The sequence below is a fragment of the Jatropha curcas genome, chromosome 7 (genome assembly GCF_041381405.1).
Source record: "Jatropha curcas cultivar XTBG-Jc1 chromosome 7, XTBG_Jcur_1.0, whole genome shotgun sequence".
NCBI lineage: Eukaryota > Viridiplantae > Streptophyta > Magnoliopsida > Malpighiales > Euphorbiaceae > Jatropha > Jatropha curcas.
The window spans coordinates 16,936,020-16,959,166 of NC_143157.1; the positions used below are offsets into that span (position 1 = coordinate 16,936,020).

Consider the following 23,147-nt stretch of genomic DNA (forward strand, 5'->3'; position numbering starts at 1 on the left):
TTATTGTAAGGAACATGCAATTCAAAGGGAAGACACACTCCTCAACAAAACAGTGTGGCAGAACAGAAAAATCACGCTATTGTGGAAATGGCCCGGAGCATAATGAAAAGGAAGGACTTCCAAGTAAATTCTGGGCTGAAGCTGTGAACACAATAATTTATATTTTAAACTGCTTACCAACAAAGGCGATTCGTAATAAAACTCCATTTGAAGCTTAGCATGGTTGTAAACCCGTGGTTAATCAGCTGAAAGTTTTTGGGTGCATTGCTTATGCTCTTAATACTTCTCAAAATAAAGAGAAGTATGATGGAAAAGGAAAAAATGTATTTTCGTCGATTATATTGATGAATCTAAAGGCTATCGACATTTCAATCCTCAAACAAATCAGCTAATACTCTCAAGAGATGTTATTTTTTATGAAATGGCAGAATGAAAATGGGAAGAAGTTGCAAGTCAAACTCCAGCAACACTTGAATTTATTGAACCAACCATAAGCCAGCAAAATGTTGTTCAAGAAGCTAGGAATGCAAATGGAGATTCTCAAGGTGGCACATCAAATGCAAATATCCAAAATGATAGCTCAAATTCTAACTCTCCATCAAGAAAGTATCAGTCTTTGACTGATATTTATAACTCTTCTTATGTTGCTTTCTTCTCTAGTGAACCACAAAATTATGAAGAAACTGCAAAAGAAGAAGTATGGAGAAGGACCATGAATGAAGAAATAACAAGCATTCAAAAAAAACCAAACTTGGAAATTGGTGCATCTTCCAAAAGGAAAATATACCATTGCCATTGGACTGAAATGGGTCTATACAACCAAATATAATGAAGATGCTAGCATACAAAAACACAAGGCACAAATTGTACCCAAAGGGTATTCAGAGCAGCCTAGGGTAGATTTCACAGAAACATTTGCACCTTTGGCTCAAATGGGGACTATATGGCTTGTTCTTACATTAGCCGCTCAATTGGAATTACAAGTTTTTCAACTTAATGTCAAGTCAGCCTTCCTTAACGGTGAACTTGAAGAAAAAGTATATGTGGAGCAGCCTTAAGGCTATGTTATAAAGGGAAAAGAAGAGAAATGCTATCGACTTCACAAGGCTCTCTATGGCTTGAAGCAAGCACCAAGGGCCTGAAATAACAAGATTGATTCATATTTCTGCAAAAATGGCTTTATTAGAGGTCAATCAAAACCATCACTTTATGTGAAGAAGAAAGGAGCAGATTTTTTAATAGTTTGCCTCTACATTGATGATTTTATATTTGTTGGGATAATATTGTTGAAGAATTCAAGAAGGCAATGATGAATGAATATGAAATGACAGAGTTAGGGCTTATGAAATATTTCCTTAGAATGCAGGTGAAGCAATCCAAAAGAGAGATTTTTATTTCTCAGGAGAAATATGTCACAGACTTGCTTAAAAAATTTCAAATACAAAATTGCATACCGGCAGCAACTCCTTTAGCTCTTAATGAAAAATTGCAGCAAAATGACGAAGTAGAAAAAGTTCATCCTAAGTATTATCAAAGTCTTGTTGGCTCATTGATATATCTCACAAATACAAGACTTGATATAGTGAACTCTGTGAGTATCATTTCCAGATCTATGCAGGAACCCAACAAGCTTCATTTCGCAACAGCAAAGAAGATTTTATGCCATCTCCAAGGCACCAAGAATTTTGGAATCGGGTATGTGAAGGATAAAGAGAGCAATCTAGTTAGTTTTACCGATAGTGATTGGGCCAGAAATCTTGATGACAGGAAAAGCACATCCGGATACATTTTTTGCTTAGGCTCAAATGCGATTTCTTGGAGTTCTAAAAAACAAAGTTCAGTTGCTTTGTCATCTTCTGAAGCCGAATACATTGCAGTAAATGAAGCCGCTTGTGAAGCAATCTGGTTGAGAAGAATTCTTTTTGACTTGCAGCAAAAGAACTCAAGTCCTACTACCATTTACTGTGATAATAAGTCTGCAATTGCCATGACTAAGAACCCTGTTTTTCATGCAGGATCAAAGCACATTGAGTTGAGCTATCATTTCATTTGTGAGATGGTTAACAAGAAGGAGCTTTGCTTGGAATTCATCAACACTACTGATCAACTGTAGATGTTCTTATAAAGGCAGTGTCTTTCGAGAAACTCCAGCAATTCAAATAGTTGTTGAAAATTACTAACAAGGGATGATAAGAATTAATTTGCAATTTTCAAAGTGATAAGATATTATTATGTTCATTGTATCTTTGAATTTTCTAGATTTATCTATGTCTTTTTGCATTTTCTAGACTTTGTAAATTAAAAAGCCATTATCTAGATTCATCATAAGATCACTATAAATAGGAAACTAAGATTAGAGATTGATCAATCAATTAGAGTCAAAAATTCAGATTATAAAAAAGAGCAGCAGCTCCAAACAGATTGTAAGTTGTAGTGAGTTTCTCTTCAATAAAATAAGCTTCCATTTTCAGCAAATAAAGTCTCTAATTATTTCTGCAGTATTTTCACTCTTAATGTCTCTTCCTCGATATTTTTGTTGCCCTAACAATTCACCTTAAGTTGTTATTGTAGAGATTAAAGGAAAGAATATGTTTTTATTTCTTTCAATTTGTGATATATTTTCAACCTCTACTCCACTATATATATACAAAAATTGTTCCAATATAGGAAGTAATCTAAATAGGAATATCCCGAAACTAGGAAACATAATCTTTACACTAATTAGGAATAAACCTAAACTAGGAAACACAATATTTACTTTAATCACAAAGATTTCAACACTCCCCCTCTAGTTAGTGCATAGATATTACTCATGCCCAACTTGCAAACTAAAGGATGAAACAACTTACTATGCAAACCCTTTGTGAAAACATCAGCTAGTTGCTCTTTTGAAGCTATATAGGAGACGCTTATAACACCTTCAACTATCTTCTCTTTTATAAAGTGACGATCAATCTCTATGTGCTTAGTTCGATCATGCTGGACTGGATTGTTCATAATACTGATGACTGCTTTACTATCACAAAATAAAGATATATTTGTTGTTTCAACTAACTTTAACTCTTCCATTAATCTGCGCAACCATAGAAGTTCACAGATTCCCTGTGCCATAGCTCTATACTCAGCTTCTGCACTGGACCTTGCAACAACAGTCTGCTTCTTGCTTCTCCATGTGACCAGGTTTCCTCTAACAAAAACACAATAACCTGAGGTTGATCTCCTGTCATCAAGGGAACCAGCCCAATCCGCATCTGTATAGCCTGTTATTGTTAAATGGCCATGTTTAGAAAATAAAAGTCCTCTACCTGGAGCTGATTTTAAATATCTCAGAATCCGATGCACTGCTTCTAAATGAGACTCCCGAGGGTCATGCATGTACTGACTCACTAAACTTACAGCATAGGCAATATCTGGTCTAGTATGGGCAAGATAAATCAATCTCCCAACCAATCTCTGATACCTGCCAATGTCAACTGAACTTCCCAATCCAGCTTGAAGCTTATGATTAGCTTCAATAGGTGATTCTGCAGGTTTACATCCCAACTTACCAGTTTCTTTAAAGAGATCAAGGATATACTTTCTCTGAAAAATAAAAATCCCTTTTTCTGACCTGGCAACTTCTATCCCAAGGAAATATCTCAACTTTCCCAAATCCTTAATCTCAAACTCCCTAGCTAACAAATTTCTCAAGTGATTCATTTCTTCTTCATTATTTCCAGTAATCACTATATCATCAACATAGACAATAAGCAATGTGATATTACCTTCATGATGTTTAATGAATAAAGTATGATCAGCATCGCTCTGAATATACCCAAAGGAAAGTATAGCTTTACTAAATCTTTCAAACCATGCTCTTGGTGATTGTTTTAGCCCATATAATGACTTCTTCAGCTTGCAAACTTTTCCTCTGGTTTTGTCATCATCAAATCCAGGAGGAATCTCCATATACACCTCTTCTTTCAAATCACCATGTAGAAAAGCATTTTTAACATCAAATTGATGTAACTCCCAGTCAAGATTGACTGCACAAGACAACAAAATTCTGATTGTGTTCATCTTGGCTACAGGGGCAAATGTTTCCTGATAATCAACACCATAGGTCTGACTGAATCCTCTGGCTACCAATCTAGCCTTGTACCTCTCAATTGAACCATCTGCCCTATGTTTAATTGTGAACACCCAATTACATCCAACTGGTTTCTTTCCTGGTGGAGGAGTTACAAGATCCCATGTCTCATTTTTTGCCAAAGCTCTCATCTCCTCAACCATTGCAGTCTTCCATTTTGAATCCTGTAATGCCTCTTGCCAATCCTGCGGTATAAAAACAGAAGAAACAGACAAAACAAAGGCTCTATAGGAAGGGGACAGAGCATTGTAGGAAATGAAATGGGAGATGGGATGTTTAGTGCATGTTCTAACTCCTTTTCTAAGAGCAATAGGGATATTAAGGTCATTGTCAGAAGAACTGGAATCAAGATTAGAATCAGAATCAACAGAAATTAAAGAAGACTCACCAAGTTCTTGCTCTTCTATATCTTCAGGGACTGAAATTGGAGAGGACGGTTGATCAGAAGTCTCATGCTCCATGGTTGTATCTGTATTAGTCCGTCGTGTGTAGGTTTTCAAATCAGGTCTATCCAATCTTCCTAGAGATTTGGGTGGTTGCTCTCTCTTACTATCTATGTCTACAGGAATCTCCCCCTGGAAAGAAATGTCATCCATCACCTCTTCCATCTGATATTTCTCCCCCTGAAGAGGTGACTGGGAAGAAAAATAAGATTCAAACTCCCGAAAGGTAACATCCATACTCACAAAGTATTTCCTGAAAGACGGATGATAACACTTGTATCCTTTTTGAGTAGTAGAGTAACCAACAAACACACACTTCAAGGCTCTAAGATCTAATTTGCTAAGCCATTCTAATGAACAAAGCAAACACATCCAAAGACTTTAGGAGGTACAATATAAGAGTTTTTTCCTTGAAGAACCTCTAATGGAGTTTTAAAATTCAAAGTACGAAGAGGCATACGATTGATAAGGTAAGCAGCAGTCAAAACAGCATCCCCCCAATATGGTTTGGGAAGATTCATAGTGAACATAAGGGACCTAGCTACTTCCAGTAAATGCCTATTTTTCCTTTCTGCTACTCCATTTTGAGCACTAGTATTGACACAACTAGTTTGATAGATAATACCATTAGAATCTAAATAGGTACGAAAATTGGCATTCATGTATTCAGTACCATTATCAGTTCTTAGGATTTTAACATGCGCATCAAACTGAGTACAAATCATTTTATGGAAATTCTGAAAACACGAAAAAACTTCATTTTTTGTTTTCATCAAATAAACCCAAGTCAATCTAGTGCAATAATCAATAAAGGTCACAAACCATCTATAACCAGAAAGAGAGACAGTTTTAGTAGGACCCCAAACATCAGAATGAATAGTAGCAAAAGGAATCAAATTTTTATTATTAATCGGAGAATAAGAATGCCTGGTGTGTTTGGCAAGTTCACAAGCATCATATACTAATGAATTAAAATCACATTTAGCAGACAAAGTGGGAAATAAACGTCCTAAAACAGAAAAAGAGGGATGTCCTAATCTCCTATGCCATTGAATAACTTCATTGGAAGGATTTCTAGAAGTTCCTAACAAAGCTTGACTGGTACCTAAATTAGAAAAACGACAAACGTCATCCAACAAATACAGTCCATCGCGCAAGCTACCACTGCCAATCATTCTCCCCGTGTTCAGTTCCTGAAATATACAATGAGTCGGGTAAAAAGTTACTTTGCAATTAAGTGCTTTTGTGATTAAGCTGACAGATAACAGATTAATAGGAAATCTGGGAACATGAAGAACATGGGAGAGTTTAATATTGGAAGTACAGTCAATAGAACTTGTGCCAGCAATTGGTACTAAGGAGCCATCCGCAATGCGAATTTTGTCTGTGCCTTCATATTTAGAATATGTGAGGAAATGTTTTATAGAGCCTGTTGTATGTTTATTTGCTCCTGAATCTATAACCCAAGAGGGTTTTGCAATTTTTGCAAGAAAGGTAAGAAAAGCATTACCTGAATTAAGTTGAGGATGAATCAAGCTGTGATAATAATCATTTCAGGGACTGAATCTCCTTATCAGAAAAGCTTCCAGCAGTAGATGGTTCCTCAGATAAAGCTCCACTATCAGATATGTGTGCCTGTGGTCTAGAAGAATTAACCCGCTTTCCTCCACGCCCTTTAGTTGGGCGTCCATGTAATTTCCAGCAGAACTCCTTGGTGTGCCTGTTCTTACCGCAATAGTCACAAAATAATTGATCTCTATCTGAAAAACTATTCTTTGCAGCCTGGATATGTTCTCTTGCAGAATTAGCAATCAACCCTGCTTTGTCAATGGTAGATCTGTGAACCATAGCGTTCCTCCTAGTCTCCTCTTGCTGTACAAATGAGTATGCTTGTCGTAAGGATGGAAACGGATCTCGTCCAAGAACTTGGACTCGAATCTGATCATACTCCTTATTTAGGCCAGCCAGAAAATCATACACACGTTCTACTTCAATCAACTTCTGAACTTGAGTCACATCATCAGTACATCTTGCTTGAAAGTCTTGATAATTATCTAGTTCCTGCCATAACCCACTAAGTTCCGCAAAATACTGAGCGATGGTCAGATCTCCCTGCTTGGTTTCATGAACTTTCTGTCGCAATTCATACCTCTGAGCATAGTTTCCAGTTTGTGAATACGTCTGTGAAGCAGCATCCCATATCTTCTTAGCTGTATCAAGAAGCAAATATCCTCGGGAAATAGTTGGCTGCATAGAATTTATTAACCAAGACATAATAAGAGAATTCTCGGATTTCCATTTGTTAAAACCCGGATCTGTCGAAACTGGTTTAGTCGCTCCACCATCAAGGTATCCTTGCAAACCTCTTGCTTCAATAAATAATAAACAAGACCGAGACCAAGCCAGGAAGTTCGTTCCATCTAACTTCACTGGACTAATCTAAAGTGAGGGACTCTCTGAGTGAAAACTTATATCCACCTTCTTTCCGTCACCCATACTGGCAGATTAAAAAAAATTCAAACAGAAGTGTGAAGAACCAACAGTGGTAGAAAAACACTGAAAAAACAGAAAAAAAATTCCAAACGCAAAAACTTGTGCTGAAGAACAGTAGGGGAAAAATCGCCACAACAAGTCGAGCTCGTCGGAACAAGAAACGTCGACGGAGCTCGCCAGAAACAGCCGCACGCGCCGGCGCGTGAAGAACAGCCGAAATCTTCTGGAGGCGCATGTGCACACGCGCTTGATCGGACGGCGACGCGGCTTGGACGGAGGGCCGATCGGCTGTCCCTCTTCCTTCTGAGCTGGGCGGTGACGGCCAACTCCCACTCCCGGCGGCACTGTGTGTATCTCAGCCCTATTTCAAACCGAAACCGTTGCTGAAAAAATTCACGGCAATGGCTCTGATACCATGTAGAAATTAAAGGAAAGAATATGTTTTTATTTCTTTCAATTTGTGATATATTTTCAACCTCTACTCCACTATATATATACAAAAATTGTTCCAATATAGGAAGTAATCTAAATAGGAATATCCCTAAACTAGGAAACATAATCTTTACACTAATTAGGAATAAACCTAAACTAGGAAACACAATATTTACTTTAATCACAAAGATTTCAATAGTTATTTTTGTTAGTTTTTAGTACAATTTTAGTCCTAGTTTTACCATATGTCAAAAATATAAATAAAATTGTGATCTTATTGTTAATTATTAATTGGAATATGCAAAGGTGAAATTTGATTCATTGATTTTATAATTTAGCATGTCAAATTATAAACCATTATTGATGACATGATTGAACCAAGATACAAAATTAAGAAATAAAACTTAATTTCCTCCCTGAACTTGGAAGCAAAATTCAATTTTTGACCAAAATTCAATTTTTTACACAATTTACCCCCTAAACTTGGGAGCAATATTTAATTTGACCAAAATTTCACTTTGTATACAATTTACCCCCTAAACTTGCAACAAAGAACAAAAAGCCCAATTTTTTACTTACACTAAACTTTATTTCTAAAATTGAGCTTCCAAGTTCAAGGGATAATTTGAAAATTTGATATTTGAAAGAATAATATAGCAATAGTCCTTTATTTTAATTTTGTTTTGATGTTAATTAAATTATGATTGACGGAGATGTCAAAGCATATGCAGATATAGTGTAATAATAAACACATATATAACCTTAGAATAAATCTAGGTTTGAATGCCAATGAGCAATGCTAAAAAACGTAAAAAATTACTATCTTCATTTCATTACATGTACCGTTTAAGGTTTTTGCGCACCAATTAAAAAGTATTGAACAGTATCAATATTTTAGCAAAAAAATAGTTATAATTAACAAAATTACCCTTTATCATTTTCTAAATAATTAATGCGTACATAGTGGAGAAACAAAAACGACAAGTATAAAATTGAAAACAAATTAATTAGTACTTCCTTGATAGTCTAAAATAATAATTATAGTGGAACAAAAAAAATTAACCTTAAAATACGCTTATAGTAAGAAGGGAGTAAATCTATATCTAGAATTATTTTATCTTATATTGGGATTGGTGTAGAAATAAATTCTATAAAATTTTGTGGAGTTTGATTGAATTTTAAATTTTTAAATTTTGTAGGTAGTTTTGTCAAATAATAAAATTTGCTCTGACATTAACATTTCATGCCCTGGAAATAACTCTACCCTTAAAAAATTATGACATGTAGAATTAATCTTAAATTTATATCATACATAAATGACATGGATTTCAATTAGATTCAAATTTCAAATTTCAAATTCATTACAACAAACATGAAAAATTCATACATCAAATGGATTCTACATTTTAAAAAAATGGTTTATACCAAAGTTTGTTTATCTTGTTTGCTAAGAGTCATGCCCTTTCTTTTTCATCCAAAACAAAAGAATTTAAAGGTAAATGCAATTAAATGCAAAACATGGCTTGAATAAAAATGAACTAACCTGAAAGTCTTTATTAGGGTTTCCACCAATGTAAACTTTTCCATCAGACCATTTGGAGCTTCCATTTTCATCATACTCTACTGCTATGTAGTCGACAACCATTCCACAATGTAAGAACATTTGTCTAACAGTGGTGTGGACTCCATGGTCCCATGAATTCTCAGACTCACCTCCGAATGGCCCAACAATCACAGCCTTCTTCATCAAGTTTAATCCACATATACGAGATGAACATATGAGGAGACTCTATACTCAACTTGAGAGATGCATTTACCACAAAGCTATAAATCTGCAGCTGCACTTATATAGTTATATAGCCATAACAGGTTCCAACAAGGATGAGCTCCAAAGGAGTAAGCAGAGGAAAGCCAAGTAGCGAACAGGACAGCCTAGTCTTGATTTGCTTATTATTGATTAACTGCAAAATATCAGAGATATGAACTTAGGATGGTGTTTGATAGGGTATGTAGTGAGGTGGTGAAGAAAAGGTAAAGTAGTGACAGAACTCAGAAGAGGATGCAATTATAGCTAGGGGAGGTGGCAACTTAGGCAAAGTAAAACCATTTAATGTACAATAAATTTAGTCCTCAGGTACAGTTGAAGGTTTACTAACTTCTTTGGCGCATTATGAGAGGTGAAGTCCCATCTGTTTAAATAGGTCACGTTGAGCCTAACCATGAACAGGTGTATTTATAATTTAAAAAGATAAAGTATTCATAAAAGGAAAAAATTATAAAATTCCAACTATTGGTCTAAAATCAGATTTTACTTCAGAAGCTGCTACATATATAGACAGGAAGACTATGTGCTCAAGATGAGAAGATGAATTTACCACTAAGATATAAATTTACAAAGTTTTAACAATTTGAAGGAATTAATCTTAGTGTTGCAATGTTTTTAAAATTAAATCTTATTATTCAAACAAGTAGAAAATTCTCCCTTTCTTTTCATAACCCCTTGGTTTCTCGAGCCGACAGCGCATGTTTTATTTACTGCATATGAAAGTGGGGTCAAGCCGACAGCGCATGTTTTATTTACTGCATATGAAAGTGGGGTCAGCAAGCGGTCAGTTGGGTGGCATAAAATATAAACCGAATATTTTAAATCAGAGGGAATTGAATCGAAATCATTATTTAAATCTAATCGATGAATTTCTACTAAATCGATTCGAACTAAACATTAAATTTAATTTAAATGGAGTAAATCAATTAATTGATCTAGTTAAAGTATGTCTAGATTGAAAATCTAAGATAATTGTTATAACTTTATAATAAATTCAATAGATAACTACTATTGATATAATATTATTTAAAAAATTCATATCTTTTGACATATTGTTAAAATTAAGTCAATTGATTTAATCGTCGAATAAAGTGTTTCTACTATTTTCATATTAAGTCTAATCAACAAGCTCATATTTCTACAAATGAAACTCATCCACAAATGTTTACTAGGTGGACCTGCTTCTGTTGTGTTCTCTTGCTATTACTCCTTCAATCTGTTAAATTTAACAGTTTTTTATTTTTTTTATTCTATTTAGATGACACTTTTAGAAAATCAAATAGCCCTAATTATTTTGTTCCAACTTTATCTTTGTCTTTATATTTGCACTAAATTTATCTCAATTAAATGAGCATTTATTAAAAATTAATTAAGTAAATTACTTTTATTTGAGGTAGTTCAATCATTTTATTAAGGAAAAATAATTTATCGTCCTTGAGATTTTACGTTTTTCTATATGAATTATTTAGTCTCAAGATCTAGTTCCGTCGTATTAAATGATCATTCCATTTAATTTTAGCAATTTTTAATATTAAATGCCTCATAAAAGATTAAAATACCCTTTAATAAAACAAATATCGGAACAAAAGTTAAACCCAATTATCTCTCTCATTCTCCTTCGTCTCTCAAACCTTGACTCTGCAACTACCATCTGGGTTTGAAAGTGCATCTTGTAAACCCATTTTTGTTAAGCCCCACTATAATAAAATCTCTCACACCATCAATCAATTGCCATTATCTCCATTTTTTTTTATTCAAGAAGAATTAAACCCACAAAACCCAAGACATGACTTCAAACAATTTCGTTAAATACCCAACAACAATAACTTGGTATATATACACACACACACATAGGTTGGGCAGATTCAGGCAACAACATTGCTTTGAACACTCTTTTTGCAACTGAAACTGTGTATTAGATGTTTCAGATTCAGGCTAAAAAATCATCAACGGGTCTTGATTAACATTGAAGACTTCATCCGCTCGGTCGCCATTAAACGAAAACAGCGATAGACCAATCGGATCTAAAATGCTTTGTACTTGAGTTTCTATATTATGGGATTTTGCTCGCATGTGAGTTTGTAGATTTTGAAGCTGGAATGTGGGTTTCCATTTGCTTGTGGTTTAAGATTTTTGTTCAGTGATTGATGAAGATGGGGGTCAAGGGTGAAGAAAATATCAAACGGATGTGACTGAAATCCATCTCCTTTCGTAAATATCAGGTTCGAGAAGTGGATTTTTTTTTTGTTTGGATTATTAGATTTCAGATGAAGTTTCATATTGAATATTATTTGATATCTGGGTTTCTTTGATAATTAGAAGCCTAATTTTGTTAATCTTGATTGGTTTCTGAATGATAAGGGAGAAGGTAGGTTTCTCAATTGTAAGGGAGAAGGTTTAGGGTTTAGGGTTTCTGAATGATAGGGGCGATTGTCTCAAATGTATGGTATTGGGTAGAGAGATTTAAAGGCGATTGTCTCTTTTATTGGTAGCAATGGTTATAGTGGTGGCTGCAACCATTTGTGGTTGGCAATGAACGCTATGAAATGGTTTCTTAGACATGGCCATTCTGGATTTTAGTGAGGGTACTATTTGTCATTTTAAAAAAACTCTCTCCTCTCTTACTTTTTAGCGTAATTTAACGGAAAAAATAGTTATTTTTGGATAGCAGAACCATTTAATGTGACACAATTAAATCTCAGAAATTAGATATCTAATATATAAAAATGTAAGGATGAGATAGTTAATTTTGTAAAATTTCAGGGACGAAATAATAATTTTCCCCATAAATAAACTTTGCTTATTTTCTTATTAATTTTGTAAAAACTTTTCTTTTCTTCATCTATAAACTATAATTTTATTTCTTGATTGTCCCCATGTTTCATTTCGCCACTTAAAAATACATGAACTTTTATTTGAGTAACAAAAAAAGTCTATTAACCAGTTTTCCTATAATATTTCAGTTAAAAGCTTACTAGAATTATTTTTTTGGCAAAGTGATAAAAAATGCCATATCATATTCTTTTTCTTTCCTCTTTTCTTTCCTCCTCTGACTCAAAAGCAACATCCTCTCTTGCCTTAAATTGCTGCTACCTTAAATCCCAAAAAAAAATCGAGATTTACAGCAGTAAGAACACTCTCTTTCCTAGTTGAACAAATAATGCAATCTATTTTCTTTATTTTTTAAACAATTGTTCTTGATTTATAGTTTTTTATTTTATTTTTCTTTTTTTATTGATTATATCAAAATTGGTAAACTGAAATCTAAAAAAATTTTAATCTGAATCTCCTTTTTTATATGACCTATCAAAAATTAAAATTAAAATAAAAAGAGAAAAAATTGATTACTTCATGCAAAAGAAGAAATCTGAGTTTCAAAAGTCAACATGCAATAGAGAATGACCAATAAAAAAAGACCTTAACATAACAAGAAAAGCAAGGAGAGATAAAGATTTTGCGAGCACTGTCTCGTTAGTGCTTTTCGAGCCGGGCTTGGACTAGTTGGAAAGAGCATCGTAGCTATCATACGATGCTTTGCAGTAACCCTTTGGACATGGATGTGTTGGTTTCAATATCAAAAATAACCGGCGGAATAAGATAATTATAATTAAAGAAATTATTTCAACAGGAATTTATTTAAACAGTTAAAATAATTATAATTAAAGAAATTATTTCAACAGGAATCTGTTTAAACAGTTAAAGCGGGATAAATGCATTAAAAAGGGACAAGTTTTTAAATTGTTTAGAAGGATATCTGTTTTGGAGATTCTTCGAAACTTCGATCTACGCAGTTGTAAACCACAAGCTGTCCAAGTGTTCGACCTCTAGTAGTATCCACATGAATGGATAATCGAAAAACTCTAAAACTATTTTAGAGGTTTGAAAGATTAGAGAGTGTGATAGTGCTAGCTATCTTACACTCTATGTTTATTTTTTTAGCTATGAACAACGACTGTTTATTAAACTGTCTTTTAAACCTTATATATGAAAATCTTAGGTTTTAAATAAATAAATTATAATTATTTATTTAAACCTTTTACATAAATAAATTATAACTAAAATATTTATGTGCCTATTTATTTATTTAAACAATTTAAATAGATAAATCATAATACATATAGTAATAGGATTTTCAATTTAATCAATTATGTTTATTTATTTAACTATTTAAATAAATCAATCATAATTAAAATATTAGGTTTATTTAATCTAAAATTTATTAGACATAAATCAATTAAGTCAATACTTAATAATTTAGGTAAAGTTGTAATTAAATATAAATTACAATTTTGCCCTTATTGTCCCAAAACTTATTTGTAATCAAATCATACATGATTCGATTTCTAGTTTTCGTTTTCCCATATCCATTCTCATGTGTATAACCTTACTAGGTTCCAAATATATTGAAGATAAATATAAATATAATTAATTAATTAATATTTGAATGTCAAGTACATTATTTAATAATGTGTCTTGACTACCCAAATATTTGAAAAGTCAAAGAGGTTTGACTTAATTTTTCGATGCATGATTTATCAATGTAATTAGTATCCCTTCATCATTAATATTCTGATTTAGTAGTTAGGCATGAAGTGTGTCTGCTTTGTTAAATCATGTTAGTTCTCTTAATCTTAACCATTGATAATTTTGAATGAAATTTCAATTCTAATTTGCTAATTCCATTCTACCTTGCGCAAGGATTTCTTAATCAATAATAATAGAGAACAATTAGAACAATTTATACATCATACAATTGATCATTTATACTTTTGTATACTGAAATCATTTTGAAATATTTCGCTTATCAATTAGCTACGACATTAATTGCTACCATTTAGAGACCGAATATGTAGCTACAGATTAGCTACACATTTTTAGACACTGATTGGACTCTTTATTGTTACAGATTTATGGTAGCTATTTTGTGGCTAAATAGCTGCGTACTATAAATTCGTAGCTATATTTTTAGCTACAAGTGTTTTAGGGACGAAAATATTTCATAACTACTCCGTAGCAATATGCAATTAGCTATGGATCTATTAAACTTAGCTACAAAAAATTCCGTAGCTATATCCCAATTTTCTTGTAGTGTAGTTTCTTTCAAATGATCTCATTATACAAATGTTCCACCTCTTAATTAATCAATAAGCAAGAACTTCAATTTTTTAATTTTGGGAATATTGGCATATTGAAAGAATCCCTCAACTTCAATTAACCAATCCAAGAACTCCTTAGACTCCATTTGTTTTCATAAAATAATTTGCAGAAAAATATTTTTTATAATTTTTCATTGTTCAGGGTATTCAGGAAAATAAGTCAACGAAAAATATTTTTTTGGTCAACAGAAATTAAGTCATTTTAAGGAAAATGACTTCCTATTTTTAAAAGCGCAAAACATTTTGCGGACTTTGACAAACTTATTATAACTTTATAAAGTTCATATTTTGTTAATTTATTAATCATCGGTAGTCACTACCATCACTCATCGTTCACCACCAATGGCCACCACGACCGGCCACTCTCGGTACCACCACTGGTTACCGACGACTTTTATAGTTTATAATTTTTTTTGCAATATTCTGATATTTAATAATAAAATTTCTAAAATACAAAATTTATATTATTATTATTATTATTATTATTATTATTATTATTATGGTCTTATAAGTTAAAATTTTAATATTTTTAACTAGTTTCCAAATTGTAACCAAACAACGGAAAATAAGTCATCAAATTTTTCTGAAGGTAAATTATTTTTCCGAAACAAACAGAGGCTTAATGTCTGTATCATTGCTAAAAGTAGGCATATTCATCTTTAATTTGAACTCATCATTCTTCCTATAATTGTTTTGGTAATCTGTATTGGCTAATTTTGTTGTGCTGCATAAACTAAGTTCTCTTCATCATCACTAAAATCATTTTGATTATTGACTTACTTGTGATTTGAAAAAAATAGAATCTTTATTATCTCTATCGTTGTACGTAATCTCCTTCGGCTTTATCATTTTGGTTATTTCCATTATGCTTTTGAAAATAACAAGTAGTATTATTCTCGCATGAATGCATAAAGATTTTATAGCACCACATATTTATGGAGGACATATGACCTCCTTAATCGGAGTCTTTAACTTAAATAAGAAAAATACTAAAATTAATAAAACCATCTGAGTAGGAAAATATGTAAACTAAGAAAGTCTAACTAAATCGTTAGACCTAATAGGAAAATACTAAATAGGAATCCTAAACCTTGAAGAATACCTAAAAGATGGACAAGAAAACTAAATAGGAAGGGGAAAAACACAGTATGATCCTTGCGGTTTGTGAAATACAATTAGTCCGTCCTTATCTTTTAGAAAATAGACTAAAATATTTTTATAGTTTACTTCCGTCCAATTTTTACATTTTTTCAGTTAAGTACCTTATGAATGATGAAAATACCTATTTTTATTAAAAACACAGGGACGAAGTAGTTGTATTTTTCAAACCATAGGGTCTTTACTGTAATTTTTCTGGTATGATATTTTAGTATCTCTCTTTTGACCTTTGTGTTTTCTTGTTAACTTAAGATAAAAGATGCAAAAATTGAAGAGAAAGATAACAGAAGTAAAAGATAGGAAAAATTAGTATATTTTAAAAAAGATAAGAACGAATTAATTGTATTTCGCAAATCGCATGGATTATACTATATTTTTCCCAATTAGAAGATTGGATGCCCTATCATAAATTAAGAGTCCTATATAGAAAGGAATGAGTAAGTAGGTGAATGAGAGTACATAGAAACAAACGAACAAGGGCAGGTTATAGGCAAATTATGAAATAAGTCATCATCCATTAATTAAGTGTTTCATAACTATATATACACTACTTAGTTGCTACGTCAGGATCATGTTTTGAATACATAATTAAAAATTATTTATTCACTACTATAATTAAATAATCTAAAATTATTGTATCATCAAATTGGTAAAAACAACTGTGGTCGAGAGGACTCAAACTCAAGATCTCGACTCCTCATATAAGTGAAAAGACCAATCAAACCACCACCTGATTGATATTATAAAAGTGATTTAGACTATATAACAACTACTGATTTTTTATATTAAGAAACGCTAGTACATTAAAATTGGATAAACAGTAATTAACTATAAACATTGGAAACTTAAGAACAATGAGTCAATTAGGGCTGGGTCATATTCCAATAGGAGGATTTTTGACACATTGTTGATGGAATTCAATTATTGAAAGTATTAGTGAAGGAGTGCCATTATTGTTGGCCTTTCTTCGCTTACCAACAGAAAAATTGTTTGTTTCTAGTGGAAAGTGGGAGACATGGAGATTGATAGGTGATGTGAGGGGAAAGAAAGTTTGAATGGGTTATAACAGAATGGGTGGAAGGAAAGAAAGGGAAGCAAATAAGGGTTAAACCTAATGGATCTTCTTATATTAAATTTGAAAGGTTGGTCAAGGACCTCGTGGCATGATTTTTGAGACATCAATTGGTTTTGACAATGGGAATTTTGTGGATATGAAAAGGCAAGGCTGTTTGCTGTTTGCTATTTGCTAGAAATTGGAGATGTTATCATGTTAATACAAATAAAATTAGTCTTTTTTTTAATATTATTGGTGTTAACTTGTTCTGATTTTGGTTGATTGTAATAAATTTATTTTAATATATACTAATATAATTACTATTTAATAAATTTATCAAATTGGGATTCAGTTGACAGAAACAAAAGAAGATTATGATAGAATAATAAATGTGGGAAATGTATAGATTAAAGGATAAGACTTGCATACACCCCCAAGCCTAAGCATGATTACGGAGAACCGGCCACTACTTCTAATTATAAAAAATGTGAAATTAAAACCGAACCGCTTTTAGGCAGTTTTTAAGATAGTTTTAGAACCATCAACTTCGGCTTTGTTACGATTTTAAATTGAAATTAAATAATTTATTTTTAAACTGTCTTTTAGATTTGTAGCATGAATAAATAATAATAATAATAATAATAATAGATATTACTATTGAAAAAAACTAAACCAATTTAATAATAATTCTTAAAAAATTATTTAAAAAATATAATAAAACAAAACAATAAATTGAAATTTTTTTGAGAACGTGTTTTTCAAGGTTTCAAATTGGAACTACCGGTTTTGGTTTCAAAAAACTGAAGAATCAGATCGAACCTTAAATACACGGTTTCGATTTGAAAATAATAACCATTGACCAATTTGATTGGTTTAGTGCCAATTTTGACTAATTCAGTTTCAATTCAGTTTTGGTTTGAAATGAAATCGTGGTCATGTGTACTGAAGCTAATTAAAAATATTGTTACTGTTTTTTTCCCCACTGAATCATTAAAAATACCCTCTTTTGAATAAAAAAAAAAAAACCTGTTTTTGATTAATTTGGTATAAGAGCCGCCCATACACTGGCCTAGGTAAGTCCTTCGGTGAATTAAATTAGCTTATTAGACGTTACACTGTAATAGAAGTGTTTGGATTCTTATTACATTATACCAGCTCTCATTTAGCTTCACTCTTCAACGTTAGGCGCTGTGATTTTGTTTCAAGTGTGATTTTGATGTCAATTGCAGCCAAGTAAATATAAACTGTCCTTTCATCTCAATGGATAAGTAAAGCATACAAACACAGATGCAAATGAAGGTGATAAATAAGAAACTCTTCTTATAAGAGCACCAACTTCAATTTGTAGCTTTAGCCTTTACAGTGATAGCATTAGAATCATGCAGTACTTCAGTTTGCCTATTTTCTTCAACAGCGTTCAACCCATTAGAAGCCATAACAATCTTCTCTCTATATTCATTGCTTCTCATAACGCTATTGATCTTTGGAGGCTTCTTTTCATGTTTTGTTTGTGGCGCAGATCGATTCGTAGCACATTTTCTGATCCAAAAAAACTCAAAATAAACTGTCATATGAAAGTATATATAAATGAACAGCAATAGAAATCAGAAGTGGAAGATCAACGTACATAGTAGAAGCTTTATTTCTCTGGTATGACTTGAAGTTTGGCAAATGGACAGTGGCCTTCGGCAAGAAGGTGCTACCCGCAAGGGCCATGAACGGATCGATATAGGAATTCTTTTTTTTGCTTTCTAAACTCTCTTATTTGGATTGCACTGATCTATGCGAATGAGCAACTGAATCTAGCTAGAGAGTCATTTTATAGGCAAAAGCTTCCCTACAACTTCAATTATGAGAATGTTTTATGTGGTGTATGAGCCTATTCACGCACCAAACTAATCTAAGTGGCTATTCGGGCATTTCTCACCGTTCATTGAAAAAAAAAAAATAAATAAATAAACGGACAAAAGAGTCCATGACAAAGTTTTTTGAATTACCGGTATCCGGACTCTATTATCAGAGATTGACTAATCCGGCTCAGAGTTTAGTCACAGTTATCCATTATTTTGTTGTATGACATACTATCTAAGATATTTAGTATTATTTAGTTATTTATCTGCACTTTTTAGGTACCATATATTCAATTGATTGTAGACAAGATAATTAAGGGTTATTATAATTTTGAAATTTAAAGATTAAAGTGCGAATTTTTTTATTATTTTATTCTTAGACTTTGGAATTTTAGAATTTTATTATTAATTAAAATCTTTAATGGTTAAATATGGGAGAGATATTTGATAATTGGGATAACTTTTAACAACATAAAAAAATTAAGAAAAAAAGAGCAATTCTAAAGACTAGAACCTCTTTTCAATTTCTACTAAATAAAAATCTAAAAACACACAACTATAATAAATAGGCTCTTAAAATTCCTTTAATTTTGTTTTCAAGATAAATATAAGAATTATGAACCACGCAAAATCTTAGGATCTTTTTGAGTATTGGGAGAGGTGGGATTCAGTCACGATCCGTTTCTATGGACTGGACCGGCACTAGGTCCCAAGTAAGCTTAAGACCTCTGAGGCCCGTAGTAAACCGAAACCGTAAAATTCTACTATATCAATAAGAATTTCAAATTGCTAGCCCATAGTGCCACACATAATAAAACTCATAATTATATTATATTTCAGCCCAAATTTAATATATTAAACATTTCATAGTTCGGGCCCAATTGTAATACATTACATCCATAATTTGGGCTAGCAAATTCAAGCATTCTCATCAGTTTATTGATTACAATTCTACAACTGCAGAGTTCACTAATAGCTAAATACAATAAGTTCTCGTACATACAACTATTTAATGAATTAATTACTGAAGTAAAAGATTCTTTTCTAGCTTTGCGGTGAAGGACTATAATGTAACACCCTAGGCGAATCCCACATCGGTTAAGTGCAAGGTGCAAGTGATGTACATAAATATGTACAGACCTTAGACTGTTAAGAGGCCTTTTGGATGGTTTGGCCAGGGTGTAAGGAGGGTACGGGCCTACCTTGTGTCGGCACCCAGGAACAAAATTGTGCGAGCTTGTGATCCAAAGTGGACAATATCTTGGTCAGTCTGGGCTTGTGATCCAAAGCGGACAATATCTTGGTCCGTCTGGGCTATTACAGCTTCGTATCAGAGCCCAAGCCTTGTTCCTTTGTCCGGTGGTGGGGCAAACCTCAGCGAGGACGCTGAGCCCTGAAGGGGGGTGAATGTAACACCCTAGGCGAATCCCACATCACTTAAGTGCAAGGTGCAAGTGATGTACATAAGTCTGGACAAACCTTAAAATGTCAAGAGACCTTTTGGGTGGTTTGGCCAGGGTGTAAGGAGGGTACGGGCTTGTGACCCAAAGCGGACAATATTTTGGTTAGTCTGGGCTGTTACACACAGAGCTTTACCCGAGTAAAGAAAAATCTACTTCCTGGGAAAAATTAAAACAAGGACATGTGAGTTTATTAATGAAATTAATTATTGCACAACACACGCAATCACGCGGATGTGTAAATATCAATCTAGTCATCCGACTAGTTATATTATCACACAACTAGTTATATGATCACGCAATCAGTCACACACAATGGCATAACAACAGCATTCACAAACATTATCACCTTCACATAATCACAAACATTATCACCTTCACATAATCACATCAATGGCATAACAACAACATTTACAAACATTATACCACATGACCCATTCTCTCATACCGTGTGCACCAAAGAGCTGATCCCCATACATGGCCGACCAGTCTAATCCCATACATGGCCGACAAGTCTAATCTTCACTTGACTAACCCTCTCATCCATGCCACATCATCATGTATCACCCATATCATATTATCAGGTGCACACGGGGGCGTCGATCTCCTCATACCTGGCCGACGGTCAAATTCCATATTTTCATCATTTCCAAGACCGTCCTCACAAACTCATAGTGACCCACTTCATCCCAAATCCACACAAATAAGGCATAGCAAATTTCACAACACAAATAACCAAACATTGTAATTAAATGCGAGCATATCAAGTAATCAACACTAGTATGCAAAAGCTCATATAAACATTCATATACCAATTTAAATAAATACTAAAGTATAAATAATAAAATAATATAATAATATAATAATTGATTCTTGAAAATAAATAAATGAATAAATAAATAAATAATAATACTAATAAATAAATAAAGGACTTTATTCTAAATATATCAAGGTATAGAATTAATCTAAATGAACCTATTAATTTAATTATTATATATGATTGGCCTAGATTCTGTCAGAATTTCAGTAGAATCTCCCCTAAAATTCGATTAAACCACAATTCAATAATACATTCTCAAAGCCCATCCATCGGGCAATTCACAACAACTTATCCCATCTGTCGTAATCATTGTCCATTCATCTAAACAATTACTCAGTTTACACAGTCCATCCGTCGGACATTCAATTAAATCAAATCTATCCTCCTTAATAACTCCCTCACCAATGCTCGCAAAGCCAAAGCCTACATAGTACATTTGGACTCTACAACATACAAATATATTACAAACATCATATTGAATTACACCTCTATTAACCATTCAACTAAAGACAATAAGGGCTAAAAACTCTTACCACTTTGTAGTCTTTGTTTTGCCAGTTTCACAACCTTTGTCCCACTGCACTTTGTATTGGATTGGAACATCTATACTATTAGAAATAATGTCGTGGTTGCCATTTGCCTCATCCCCCTACATTCCACAAAAAACCATATGTAAGTCACCATCCTCTATCCTACCATGTTGGTAGCTATACAAACCTAAACAATTATAATAATCTTTAATTCATATTTATCTGATGTCAATTAATTTTTTTCACTCATTACCTACCTAAACACTATCTTGCATTCCATTCTTCCATATAATTTTTACACCCATGATAAACCATTTCATATTTTTCATATCTCAAAGAAAGCCTAAGTTGAGGACTATGAGAATTATAAACCCTAGGGCACAGTAACACATACTAGGATCGTAATCAATTTGATTGAGCACGAACATAAAATCAGAGATTGTTTACCTGTTGTTAACAGATTGCTGCTTCTTCATGGCTCTCCATTTCTCAAAATTTTCTCTCTTCTTTCCTTCACCGACTACTCTCTATGGCTGCTCGCAATTTTCTTCCTCTCTTCCACCTCCTGTAGAAGGCTATTGGCAATTCCTCGCCTTCGCGTACAGTTGTAAACAATTCTCTCTCTCATTAGACAAACTCATTTTCGTCCAACTGAACACTTAAAATTGGAACCTATGCTTTTACACTTTTAACCTTCTCCTTATGTACATATAATATACACATCCTTTTGTATAGTTCAAAGCATGACCCATTTTCTTTTTTATTGGAATATAATATTACCCGAGGATGGTTCTCTTCGAACGATTGAGAGGCTAAACGAAAATAATAAAAAACTGACGTCTAAGTTTAGCCTAAAAGTCTCTTATATATTTTCTCAATTAAAATTAATATATATATATATATATATATATATATATATATATATATATATATATATATATATATATATATATATATATATATATATATAAAAAATCAAGTTTTGCAATATTAACATTAAATTTAATTAACCTCTTAATTACTTCTAAATAACACGAACACAACAGGTTCCCACAAGAATAAAATTAATAAGGCTACCTTATAATAATAATGTATCTATACAACCTGTAAAATATTATTATAATAAATTATGAATTATTCCACTAAAAATTCATAATTGAACTCCTTATTAATTTCGAATCTCCTAACATTAAAATATATAAAATCCTCGTGTTAAGATTATAGATACCTGTCAATTAAATTAAATTATCGACTATTTAATTTAATTCTTCAAGAATTCCACTTAATTTATTTCATGTGTTGGATACAAAATCCACCTGCAGGATTTTACATAATGAAAACTTATAAGTTTTTCAAGGGGTATCATCAATCCCTATACCGCTACATGAACTCTATCAATAAATTAATATTTTACAAACGCACATTGTTATTGTCCAATTCACAGAGTTTATTGTGCCATAATGAAACTCACCCTTTTAATGAATCAAAACAATAGATAACATACATTGCTAGTAACGATCAAATCAAGATTAAGAGTAACTAATATATATTTATTAATGAACTATATAATTTATTTTATTTAGTAAGTATAAAAATACTTATTCTCTACTTGGTCCACGTTCAATACATACAATATGCACCAGCATAAGAAGTTAGAATTTAATCATTCTTATAATCAAGATAAACTACATATAATCCTATGCTAAAATCATATTGATGGTTTGTCAACTCCACCTTAGATTGTGAACAAATTTGATATCTCATATGAACAAAATGAGTTAATCTTCTATGCACAGA

At 32.5% G+C, this 23,147-nt stretch overlaps 1 protein-coding gene and 2 long non-coding RNA genes across 4 annotated transcripts in view; all 3 read right to left on the minus strand.

Annotated features, from left to right (window-relative positions):
• The window catches only part of LOC105629546 (jacalin-related lectin 4), a 33,340-nt gene extending 23,739 nt beyond the window's left edge, over positions 1 to 9,601 (minus strand). The window contains exon 1 of one of the 2 annotated variants that reach the window (XM_089723601.1): positions 9,041 to 9,601. In XM_089723601.1, the coding sequence (XP_089579727.1) occupies positions 9,041 to 9,244 (204 nt within the window). In that variant the 5' untranslated portion in view covers positions 9,245 to 9,601. The remainder of the gene's footprint in view (positions 1 to 9,040) is intronic. The other variant, XM_089723600.1, reaches the window with a different exon arrangement.
• Positions 9,602 to 17,924: 8,323 nt separating this feature from the next.
• On the minus strand, positions 17,925 to 18,589 carry LOC149494803 (uncharacterized). The gene is made up of 2 exons (XR_016321658.1): positions 18,318 to 18,589; positions 17,925 to 18,229 (listed from the first exon to the last, which is right to left on the minus strand). It is a non-coding gene; the product is annotated as an uncharacterized LOC149494803 (long non-coding RNA).
• Positions 18,590 to 19,421: 832 nt separating this feature from the next.
• LOC149494804 (uncharacterized) lies at positions 19,422 to 21,960 on the minus strand. The gene is made up of 3 exons (XR_016321852.1): positions 21,798 to 21,960; positions 21,354 to 21,469; positions 19,422 to 20,159 (listed from the first exon to the last, which is right to left on the minus strand). It is a non-coding gene; the product is annotated as an uncharacterized LOC149494804 (long non-coding RNA).
• Between the last annotated feature and the right edge of the window lie 1,187 nt (positions 21,961 to 23,147).